The 12,475-nt window shown below is 42.6% G+C and overlaps 1 protein-coding gene across 1 annotated transcript in view; it reads right to left on the bottom strand.

Moving 5' to 3' along the window:
- LOC115135276 (TATA-binding protein-associated factor 172-like) overlaps positions 1-12,475 on the bottom strand; it is a 67,541-nt gene that overhangs the window by 54,220 nt on the left and 846 nt on the right. The window contains 8 exon segments of the mRNA XM_065023292.1: positions 778-846; positions 1,037-1,145; positions 1,147-1,164; positions 1,403-1,536; positions 8,268-8,482; positions 9,680-9,823; positions 10,446-10,560; positions 11,162-11,285. Coding sequence (XP_064879364.1) covers positions 778-846; positions 1,037-1,145; positions 1,147-1,164; positions 1,403-1,536; positions 8,268-8,482; positions 9,680-9,823; positions 10,446-10,560; positions 11,162-11,285 — 928 coding nt within the window.

Raw genomic sequence — 12,475 nt, 5'->3', positions numbered from 1 at the left:
AATAAAAGAGACTATCAAACCAAAGGAACATTTATTGAATAAATGAATGTCTTGAGTGCAAACATGAAGATCATCAAAGAGATTAATTTTAATTATACTTGGCTGGCTACTGTTTATAATGATTTGTCTGCTGGACTAAGGTATGCTTTCGCCGTAAAGTATTTTTGAAATCTGACAGTGGTTGGATTCACAAGAAGTTAATGTTTAATAGTTGTATCTTTTCTGAATTTTTATAATGAGTATTTCTGTATTTGGCACTCTGCAATCTCACTGGATGTTGGCCAGGTGGGACGCGTCCCACATATCCTAGAGAGGTTCATTGAAATGCATTCCAGGTGACAACCTCATGAAGCTGGTTGAGAGAATGCCAAGAGTGTGCAAAGCTGTCATAGAAAAAGGGAGGCTACTTTGAAGAATTGCAAATATATTTTAATATGTTTAAAACGTTTTGGTTACTACATGATTCCATATGTTATTTTATAGTTGATGTCTTTACTATTAAGCTACAATGTAGAAAATAGTAAAAAGAAAAACCCTGGAATGAGTAGGTGTCCAAACTGCAGTTTATTTAGTAAATATTTTCTTAACTCCATTTCTTGAACTGCATTGTTGGTTAAGGGCTCGTAAATAAGCATTTCACGGTAAGGTCGACACTGTATTCGGGGGATATGACAAATAATATTATTTGATGTGATGCATTTCTATTTTTGTTCAGTGTACATAGAGCTTTAGGATTGCAGATGACTTGAGCATGTCTGCTAAGACTACGGTCATTACCTCCCATGAGGGGTTGAAGAGGTCATTACAGAGCTCATCACAAAAGCTCTCCAGGGGCCACTCCTGGGTCTGGGGGGGGGAGAAAAAAAGCACAAGATGAATCAGAACTTCTCTTCAATGTTTGGACAAAGACACTAATTTCATAACTATCCAGTCTGTTTTCAAACACCTAGTAAATTAATTCTCAAGTTCTGTGTAAAATAGTTTACTTCAACTGTATTCTTTAACGGAGCTTTAACCTTGCTGACCAATCGCCTACCTCGTCCAAGAGACTGGAGTTGTCTGGAAAGTTATCGATTAAGACTTTATGCTCCGTTGCCGGTTGCTCGATGACTACGTTACTAGTTTTCCTGTGCTTCTCCTCAGGCTCCCTCAAAACTGTCATTACTGCAGGAAGAAAAATATTGATCTGTGATTTGATGTCCCAACTCAGTAATCCAATTTTAAAAAATGACCTGCAGATGGAAACCAAAGACCGAAACACCTGGGTCATGTTCATTAAGGCAAACGTAAATGGTGCATTTCTCACTGGACAAGCCTTCACCTTCCACTTAGTTTCAGAACCGTTTGTTCATTGGTGCCTAATGAACACAAAGCTTTGGGGGAAAAAATGAATAGGTCATACCTTCTCTCGTTAGGATCCATGTCTCTGGATCGTTGCTTTGCCACTAGCTTGGCCATCCTCTTCGCCTTGTTCTTCTGTCGGTTGCTCATGCCTGGTCGAAACTCTGAGTCTATTATCTCTGCCGCCTGCATGGGCTGAAAAAAAAATATCAATTAACTGAACATGAGTTTAAAAATCGATAAAACAAAACAATGTTAACTTATTTTCAGTAAAGTAATAAGCTATAGACATCTTAATATGAGTCATTAATTCCAGACCAAAGAGAGACTGTTCCTCAGACAGTGAGCATAATGTTGTGTTTTCTAACAGTGACAAACATTTATAAACAAAATGTGCACAGATCACATGCTTAAGTGAAGAGCACATAATGACTTGACGCCTCACACGTTGAAAGGTGCAGGCCAGATAGGTTGGTTGGATCCTGAACTCATCAACAGCATCCCGTGTCACCTCGTCACTGTTGACGTTGAGGCTGGTGTTTTGCAGGTACAATTTAATGAAGCTGCCAGTTGAAGACTTGAGAAGTCTGTTTCTCAAACTAGACACTAATATACTTGTTCTCTTGCTCAGTTGTGCACAGGGGCCTCCCACTCCTCTTTCTAGTCTGGTTAGAGCCAGTTTGCACTGTTCTGTGAAGGGAGTAGTACACAGCATTGTACCAGATCTTCAGTTTGACAATTTCTCACATGGGATAGCCTTCATTTCTCAGAACAAGAATAGACTGACAAGTGTAAAAATAAAAAAAATATTTGTTTCTGGCCATTTTGAGCCTGTAATCGAACTCAAATGCTGATGCTCCAGATACTCAACTAGTCTAAAAAAGACAGTTTATTGCTTCTTTAAAATCAGGACAGTTTTCAGCTGTGCTAACGTAATTTCAAAAGGGTTTTCTAGTGATCAATTGGCATTTTAAAATGATAAACTTGGATTAGCTAACACAATGTGCCATTGTAAACACAGGAGTGAAGGTTGCTGATAACAGACCTCTGTACGCCTGTGTAGATATTCCATTAAAAACAATCTGCCGTTTCCAGCTACAATAGTGTTGCGTCAAAAAACAGAACACTCAAAACATGAGCACAATGGCAGCTCTTCCTTTAAAGAACTCCAGGCCTCAAGAGGGCAGATAACCCAAAAACACGGGTGGAACTAAAAAAAAAATTGATCCAGGATTTCTGGAGGGACTACTTTTAAATACGCACCTGGCAGATAAGCATGGGTATAACATTTTTGGGCTTAGCTTTGCTTGGGTCCTCAACATACAAACAGCTCATTGTTCAACCCTAAAGACGCAACTGGTATGTAATGTTTGGAATTATTTATTATGTTGCATCCAGTGCTTAGCACAATTTACATGTTTAACTCTGGTAGGAGTGTTGACTTCTTTTTGTGGATATTTTCTGACTGCAGAAGTAATTGTTGATTGTGTAAAATAATTCATGTTATCAACCTATTCCTCTGTCATTCAACTACTCTATTCAACAAATCAACTGTTTAAACAAATGGCATCAAAACCATAAAATACTAAAAAGGAATTGAGTTTGCAATTTGCATCCTTCACGTGTTGAGCAAGCAGCTTAAGTTTGGGCAGAGCTGAAATAATTATAACACGTAGACAAGTTGACATTTACAACATTAACAACGTATTTGATCAATTTGATGTTATTTTAAATGGACGAAGTGCTTTTCTTTAAAGAAAATGACATTTCTAAGTGACCCTAAACTTTTGAACGGTAGTGTACACTTGAAAGCTGAAGTATACCCATCTACCATTGATGCAAATACACTGCTCAAAAAAAAGGGAACACTAAAATAACACATCCTAGATCTGAATGAAATATTCTTATTAAATACTTCTTTACATAGTTGAATGTGCTGACAACAAAAATAACACAAAAATGATCAATGGAAATCAAATGTATCAACCCATGGAGGTCTGGATTTGGAGTCACACTCAAAATTAAAGTGGAAAACCACACTACAGGCTGATCCAACTTTGATGGAATGTCCTTAAAACAAGTCAAAATGAGGCTCAGTAGTGTGTGGCCTCCACGTGCCGGTATGACCGCCCTACAACACCTGGGCATGCTCCTGAGGTGGGGGATGGTCTCCTGAGGGATCTCTTCCCAGACCTGGACTAAAGCATCCGCCAACTCCTGGACAGTCTGTTGGTGGATGGAGCGAGACATGATGTCCCAGATGTGCTCAATTCGATTCAGGTCTGGGGAACGGGCGGGCGAGTCCATAGCAGCAATGCCTTCATCTTGCAGGAACTGCTGACACTCCAGCCACATGAGGTCTAGCATTGTCTTGCATTAGGAGGAACCCAGGGCCAACCGCACCAGCATATGGTCTCACAAGGGGTCTGAGGATCTCATCTCGGTACCTAATGGTAGTCAGGCTACCTCTGGCGAGCACATGGAGAAAATGCCACCCCACACCATGACTGACCCACCGCCAAACCGGTCATGCTGGAGGATGTTGCAGGCAGCAGAACGTTCTCCACGGCGTCTCCAGACGGTCACGTGCTCAGTGTGAACCTGCTTTCATCTGTGAAGAGCACAGGGCTGTTCTCTGGCAAATGCCAAACGTCCTGCACGGTATTGGGCTGTAAGCACAACCCCCACCTGTGGACGTCGGGCCCTCATACCACCCTCATGGAGTATGTTTCTGACCGTTTAAGCAGACATGCACATTTGTGGCCTGCTGGAGGTCATTTTGCAGGGCTCTGGCAGTGCTCCTCCTGCTCCTCCTTGCACAAAGGTGAAGGTAGCGGTCCCGCTGCTGGGTTGTTGCCCTCCTACGGCCTCCTCCACGTCTCCTGATGTACTGGCCTGTCTCCTGGTAGCGCCTCCATGCTCTGGACACTACGCTGACAGACACAGCAAACCTTGCCACAGCTCGCATTGATGTGCCATCCTGGATGAGCTGCACTACCTGAGCCACTTGTGTGTGTTGTAGACTCAGTCTCATGCTACCACTAGAGTGAAAGCACCACCAGCATTCAAAAGTGACCAAAACGTCAGCCAGGAAGCATAGGAACTGGGAAGTGGTCTGTGGTCACCACCTGCAGAACCACTCCTTTATTGGGGGTGTCTTGCTAATTGCCTATAATTTCCACCTGTTTTTTTTGCACAACAGCATGTGAAATTGATTGTCAATCAGTGTTGCTTCCTAAGTGGACAGTTTGATTTCACAGAAGTGTGATTCATTTGGAGTTACATTGTGTTGTTTAAGTGTTCCCTTTATTTTTTTGAGCAGTGTACGTCGCCTGATTCCCAGTTGGTCAACTAGATAGCAGTAGGTGATCGCAGTAGGTTGGCCACTTGTGCCTGGTTTGGGTAGTTGGAAACCTAGCACGTGCCTATCAAATTGGTGACAGATTCTCATGCAAATATTTTAAAAACTGCATTTCCCACCAGACATGGGTTCATCCAATTTACTTCTTGCAGATAAAGGGATGGGAGTGATAAAGTAGTGCACATAAAATAATTGTCAATGTACTGAAAGTGAAATGGGTTTACCGCATTGGTTGTCAAAGAATATTTTATATAGCAATGTTGCACGGTATACCGAAACTTCTGTACTGTTCCGATACTGGAAAATTAAAATAAGTTTGGTACCAGAACGTTACTGTCGGTACTTCTGTCAAATGTTTCTCATGGATCAACTTGGTCTCTGTGCAGCAGATGTACCCCTTAGTGCGAAAAACAGGGCCTGCACTGCGAGTCTGGGTTGCAGGCATGTTAACGTCGGTGCAGCATGAGTGGGGAGCTAACACTTGAATAATGCGACACGGCATGTAGAAATTTTGAAACCGTTAACGTAAACTCACCCCATTCCGTACAAATGTGCGCAACCGCAACATTCAAACGAGGCTACAAAGAAAACTAATGGGATTGTAGAGACTGTTGTCAAAATCAGGGGTGTGAACTAGGTTTCTATTCAAGCGTTGAGCGACATGATAATGGCTATAGTATTGGAGAAAAGTTTTACATTTAAATAAAAACTGACCCTCCATTACATCTTGACGTGTCATGCCGTAATGTACAGCACACAAAGAAACAATTTCTGCCTTACAATCTCCACCAGGTGTAGCACTTCTCTCATCGTTTAAAAAACAAGAAATGGACAGTGACGGGGGTAAGGGGGGGATACCTATTCATTGTGTCATTGCATGCGATCATCATTCTCAAAGCCGCTGTTTTACTTCTAAGAACTTTAGCACCGCCCTAAAAACCCAATTCAAATAGGTATGACACATTAATATAATGACACATTTTAGAGGCGATAAGGTGATAAGTTTGACAGAGAGTGGGAGAAAAAAAAGCAATTTTCCCACACATCTCTCCTCACTATCACGAATTAGTTTCGCTTCCCCACCCGCCATTTTTAGACCCGACGGGGCACACTGCCTGCTTGAATTATGCAGAAACGGGCAGCGTTTAGGTCATGTAATTGATTTTGTTGGAAAGGGGAGAAATTGTGCTTTACAATGGTATTGGCATTACAGTTGATCTGGAAGTATTACGTTTTTTGGGGTGCTAAAATAAAGGCAATTGTACAGACCAAGGCAGTGTACGAGTTTACGTTAATTACATTGCAAAACATGTCCAGAACACTTTACAATGCAAGATGATATCAGTAGCTTCCAGCTTTGAAGGCTAACTTCTCGTTAGCTTACAGCTGAAGCCATCAATTTACTATTGTGGTAATTTGTGTGATAAAATGCAAACCATAATGCAAAATATGCTGATTTCAAAGCTGATGACCACCAAAACATTATTTATTCTCTTAAGGCATCACTCTTACATTTCTCCCAAAGATTATCTATTGCCTCAGCAAACTGACTCTGGGACGTCCCCTCTTACCTCGTAAATTACATCATTACTGGTTAAAGAGACAGTGTGCACTTTTATCAAATAAGCTACTTCTATGAAAATGTTATTGATCCATACAATTAAAATAAGTCCCAAGTGGAAGGGAAACAGATCATTTTGTCATCTGTATCCTCATGAAATCAACCAAAACAAGCTCAAACGCAATGCATGCACACACTCCTATTGAACACGCATTTATGTGAATAGGCCTAGGCTACATATTGATTTACCCAGTTCATCAATAGAGAATTACCGTTATATACGGAGATTGTTTTTTACCAAAGTCAATTTGATTGTATGATTGATTCAATAATGCTGTCTCTGAAAAATGAAGTAATAAACAAAAATGTCAAACGTATAGTTATTGAACTCAAGACACCCAACGATTGAACAGAGCAGTAGCTGAGTTTATGTCTGGATCAAGTGCCATTCTGTGACTTTAGTTAATATGCTTTCTCTTTGGTATTGAGTATCGCGATACTAGACCTGGAATCAAAGTTAAAATTCTGGTTTTGGCATCTTTGCCTTTGTCCCATAACGCAGCTCAGATATTTCAACTGACTACGTATCGACCATTATGTAACTATCAGTACCGGACGTCCCAGTCATACAAGCTACAGCTTGCCTCCTCTGGCCTCTTTCCAAATTTGGTTACACATAGTCAGGTAATGATTGGTCAAAAATATACCTGGAAATGCTGTTCGGTGCTTAAAGAAGCACCAAGCTTCTAAGCCCGGCTTCACACACCGAGTACGGTTACATGAACACAATGTGATTGTGTATAGTCATAATGTAATAGTTTGATTAAAACATTTACATGATTTGAGAGAAGAACGATTTCCCTATTTCCCGCAGTGGTCTAGGGCACTCAATCGCAGCGCTAGCTGTGCCACCAGAGACTCTGGGTTCGCACCCAGGCTCTGTCGCAGCCGGCCGCGACCGGGAGGTCCATGGGGCGACGCACAATTGGCCTAGCGTCGTCCGGATTAGGGAGAGTTTGGCCGGTAGGGATATCCTCGTCTCGTCGCGCACCAGCGACTCCTGTGGCGGGCCGGGCGCAGTGCACGCTAACCAAGGTCGCCAGGTGCACAGTGTTTCCTCCAACACATTGGTGCTGCTGGCTTCCGGGTTGGACGCGCACTGTTAAGAAGCAGTGCGGCTTGGTTGGGTTTCGGAGGACGCATTGCTTTCGAAGCTTAGTCTCTCCCGAGCCCGTACGGGAGTTATAGCGATGAGACAAGATAGTAATTACTAACAATTGGATACCACGAAATTGGGGAGAGAAAGGGGGTAACATTTTACAAAAAATAAGCAACCATGTTATTTTTGGGAAGCATATTGGATTCGGAGTTCAGACCTATAAAGTTGTGAGTTAGTGACAATTGAATGAATATATGTGTCTTTAGAAGTAGTTCTCACTTCACTCGTGCTAAAGAGGGAGGCTCTCACAAGGGCTGGTGCTACCCCATGTGCAGATCAAATACACAGCTGAAATGCCAATTAAGGAGTTTACCTGTACCTAAAAATTCCCCCGAAAACCAGTTTTAGTCGGCATATGTTTACTAGATTTTGACGCTGATTATAATGAGCAGAGTAAGGTGTTCACATGACTATTGCATAATACTGCAAAATAAAATTATACTGCCATAATCAGTTTAATGTGCATGTAAATGTACTCAGTCTGCCACCGTTGTGACCTGAATTAACCTATACTTAGCCTTCTACGTTAATGGGAAAGGATCGTAGCCTGCACTCGATGGTACCTGGGGATGAGTTCAGTAGTGAGAAAATGCTTTGCATCAGGGAGGGATTACATGGATATATCCAATAAGAAATGCTTATTTATCGTTGCAAAATACAGCCTAATGAACACGACCCTGGTATCAAGAGTCATAGGATGCTGTTCAAAGGAATTATTGGAGCTCGACATACAGCAGTAGCGTAAAGGAGGAGTGTTGGAAATCGCGGTAGTGTGACTGACTCACCACGTGATTGCCGGAGCTGGAGCAGGGTTCAGAGCCCCTCGCTCCCTGTCCCTGGGCCTTAGGGCCACTCGGCGTGCAGGTGTACTGGGTGTCCAGGTCCTCGTCGTTGAACAGCTCCATCGTGTCCATGCCGATGGCGGCCCCCATGTCCAGTCCCAGCTTCCTCTGCAACAGCTTCCTCTGGCGGGCCAGACGCTCTTTAGGGTCCACCTCACCTGGCATGGGAGAGCACAGAGCGAGGGTATGGTGCTTGTAGAAAGACCAACTCTTGAGAAACTCTCATTTTATGTAGAGAACACATGGACACTTATGGAAGGCTTCCCAGACACAGATTAAGCCCCTAGTCCTGGATGTTGTGTGTCCCTGAAACCAGCCCTTAAGGTATAAATGAAGGCTTCATTCTGCATGTTCCTGTATTTAAGGGGACGTAAGTAAGGAGGTAGACTGACAGGAAGGCAAGTGAACTAGAGATCAGGGTGTTGATTAACAGCAGGTCAGGTAAACTGTACTTTCACAGGCTGCAGCCAAAATATATGAAAGAGGCACGCAAGTCACTCTGGACTAGTGTAGCAAAGCACAAAAACATGAACTGTCACAGGACCTTGAACATATGACATACAGAGCAGTGAATACTAGGAGGCCCATAGCGGAGAGAACAAAATAAAAGCATGTATAAGTTGAGACAAAGGGACAAAGAATGGAGCCGTTTGAATTCAAATTGTATTCGAACTTGTCACTTGGATCACCACATCGCCATGTAAAAGCAAACTTAGAGGATGCAGATCCAATGGTCTAAAGGAAAATAATATGGGCCCTGGTCCAAAAATAATGCCCTATATGGGGTTATGGTGCCATTTGGGAGAGATTATGCAACATTGAAACTAAATCCTGACACACTACAGTGTCAAATAATTGTTTGCTGTGTGGGGTCCGGCACAAGCTGAAAGACAAATGTCAAAACAGCGGCTGACTCAATCCAAGCAGCTACTTGTTCAACAGAAGCACAACCAGACATAGCCTAGCCATGTGGTCACATATCGGATTCTCCCATAACATCCCTCCTAATTGGATAATAACAGACAAACAAAACTATTAGGAGCCTCACTGAGCACAGGTGTTCATAGTAAGAGTTAAAAAAAAGCAGATGGGGAAACATGGTTTCAGGGAGTGGGTAGAGACGTGGCTTGGTGGGGAGAAATGGGCTGGGAGGTTGGGGGTGGAGCCCTACTTTGTTATATTTTCCTGTTTATACTGAATGTATTACTTAAACTTTAAAATATGATCAAATACTCAATACTTTGTAGTTATGTACCTTTAGTAATGTTTTTATTTTTTTCTTCCGAGTGGCAGCCCACATGTACAATGTATGAAATATGACATGATAATACGGATAAGAGAAAAAAAATGCATACCAGACTTGTCATCCTGGACCTCAAACTCCACACCGGCGGAACCAAGCAGAGAAGCACCATGTTTGAGCAGGCGGGAAATGTCAAAGCGGTAGAAACTCAACCGGTCAGAGGAGGAGTCTTCTGGGGAGAAGTCTGCACACGACTCTGGAAGAGAGCGACACGCATTCCATTTGACATTTTAGTCATTTAGCAGATGCTCTTATGCAGAGAGACTTAGTTGTGCATTCATAAGACAGCTAGGCAGGACAACCAAAGGCACGGGAAGTACATTTTTCCCCAATGTCAGTAGTCAGAGCTAGAAGGGGGGGGGTCAAGAAGAGGAAAAACCTGCACACTTCACTTGCGAGTATCACTTGTTTATTTAAGCTTACATATCAGTCCCACCGCCTTCGTCAGGGATTTTTTATAGTACAAAAATTAGGAAGTGTGCACCTTGAGTGCTGATGTCATGTCAAGTGTTTAATTTCGATGTGTGAGCCTGAACTGCTTTTTTTATACAAATGTGCCTGCCCACGCCTACACACTCAAGTGCCTCATCACCTCCTGTCAACGGTTACTTAAGAGCAGTAGAGATGCAGCGCTAACATCCCAGTTGTATTACAACACCTAGCGCAATCATTATTACACCCATTCCTGGCCGTTTCAAAGGTTATTTAAATGATAATCCTTTAATGCAACGTTAAGGCATTATTTGTTCCCTGCTGTAAGGATAAACAAAATACAGGCAATTGGCTGTGACTAACGTGGCAGGTCGAGGTTGGTTCACCTTCTTTGGGCTTGGGTGACGGGTTCCACTCTGGGATATTCTTCACAATGGCCTCCACTGCCTGACCTGCAGCGATACGAGTGTCCCAGTTTGGACTTCTCAGGTATGTCAACACCTGTAGGTTATGGGTAAATGAGAAAACATTACTCATAGGATGGAACACATCTCATTCAAACAGGTCAGGTCCCATCTGGCTCAGTTGGCAGAGCATGGTGCTTACAACGCAATGGTTGTGGGTTCTATTCTCGAGGAGAACCAATATGAGAAAAGTATGAACTCACCAACTAAGTGGCTCTGGATAAGAGCGTCTGCTAAATGACTCAAATGTAAAGCAGGTCAAACAGTCCACTTGTTTAATAATCACTTCAACATTCCCTGAGGCAAGAAAGACAATGGGCTATGCAACAGTCTGACCTTTACGGGACGCCAGTTAGATTTTTCCAGACGGGGGGGGTTGCAAATCTGTATGGGTGGTTAAAGTATGGGTGTCCTTTTGGCAGCACTGCAGGCAGATGTGTGGGGAGCTGACATCAATGTGGAATCCATGGATTGTTTTCATTAGCCCACATTGTAGCAAAATATATATATTTTTTCATTTAAGTTAAAGTAGTCTTTCCCCGTTTCAGTCTTTTCTTCCTTTTGGTGCCGAATGAATACAACCCTGATGTAGATAGAAACCTGGCTGTGGCACTGATGAGGACAAGCCCAGCACCCACCTTCGACAAAAGGTTGTTGAGCTCATGCGGGTGGAGTTTGACCACATCTCCCAGCTGTATGGCAGCAGCCTTCCTCGTCACCGGTGTAGTTCCAGTGTCAAGCAGGATGAACAGACGATCAAGCCTGGAGAATGAGAAAGAGTGGGAGAGAGAAACTGAGGAAACAAGTAGATCAGAAAATAACCTTATGCATGCATTGGTCTACATTGCATATATTGGAAGAGACTACTGAGAAGTTGCATTCATTTTTTCATTTCCAAATGTAACAAAAGGATATCAACTCCATGGAGGGTTGTAAAACTCCAGTGTTTGACAGGATGTGGGAAGTTACATCTTATTTCACAAAGCAGAAGTTTATATATAACGGATGTGAAACAGCTAGCTAGTTAGCGGTGGTGCGCGCTAAACAGCGTTTCAATCGGTGACGTCACTTGCGGAGACCTTGAAGTAGTAGTTCCCCTTGCTCTGCAAGGGCTGCGGCTTTTGTGGAGCGATGGGTAACGATGCTTCGTGGGTGACTGTTTGATGTGTGCAGAGGGTCCCTGGTTCGAGCCCGGGTATGGGCGAGGGGACGGTTTAAAGTTACTGTTACACATACACTTCAGTTTTGCAGATTACAGTGTACATGGCACTAGGGAGGGCACTTCAAATCCAGACCATTAAATGAGTTATGACAATCATTCGAAGCCTAGAGTACACTGTGCATATTACTACCGTTTGATAGGAGCGTTGAACACATCTCTGCTAAAAATAAAAACAGAGTGCCGTTAAAAAATGGCGACACTGTTCAGTATGGCAAAATGCCCATCCCACTCAATGTAAAACAAATCCAACAATCTCTAGGCTACAGATTAATACAGTTGTGGTTAAACGATGATACGGAATAGTTTAGGCAAGGGCAGAAAAACTATTTTCTCATTTGAGCATTCAATGCAAATGATCAGGGTGGAGCATTTTGATCTGTTATTCATTGTACTAGTAACTAGGTAATTTCATATTAAAAGGAGGATGTTCAGCAGCTTGATTATACAATGTTCATATCATTAGAATTATACATTCATAAATTGGCTGGAGGGTAACTGTCAATAGATCACATAAAACCTTCATCTGATTTCTAGCCTATGCATTAGTTGAAGGCTTGAAATAGACATCCTCTTGCGAGCCTGACGAGACAAACTCAGACACGATTGCACATTATATTTTTTTAGCAAACTACATTTACAAGATATGACACAAGGGAAACCAACCACAGTACAATAACCATACGTTTGGGAGCCTAATCTCATCCAAATAAATCTCTGGATGAAACGCAAG

This window comes from Oncorhynchus nerka, linkage group LG10, assembly GCF_034236695.1.
Source record: "Oncorhynchus nerka isolate Pitt River linkage group LG10, Oner_Uvic_2.0, whole genome shotgun sequence".
Lineage (NCBI taxonomy): Eukaryota > Metazoa > Chordata > Actinopteri > Salmoniformes > Salmonidae > Oncorhynchus > Oncorhynchus nerka.
The sequence above is the reverse complement of the archived record's forward strand: the minus strand, read 5'-3'. Positions and strand labels throughout refer to the sequence as shown.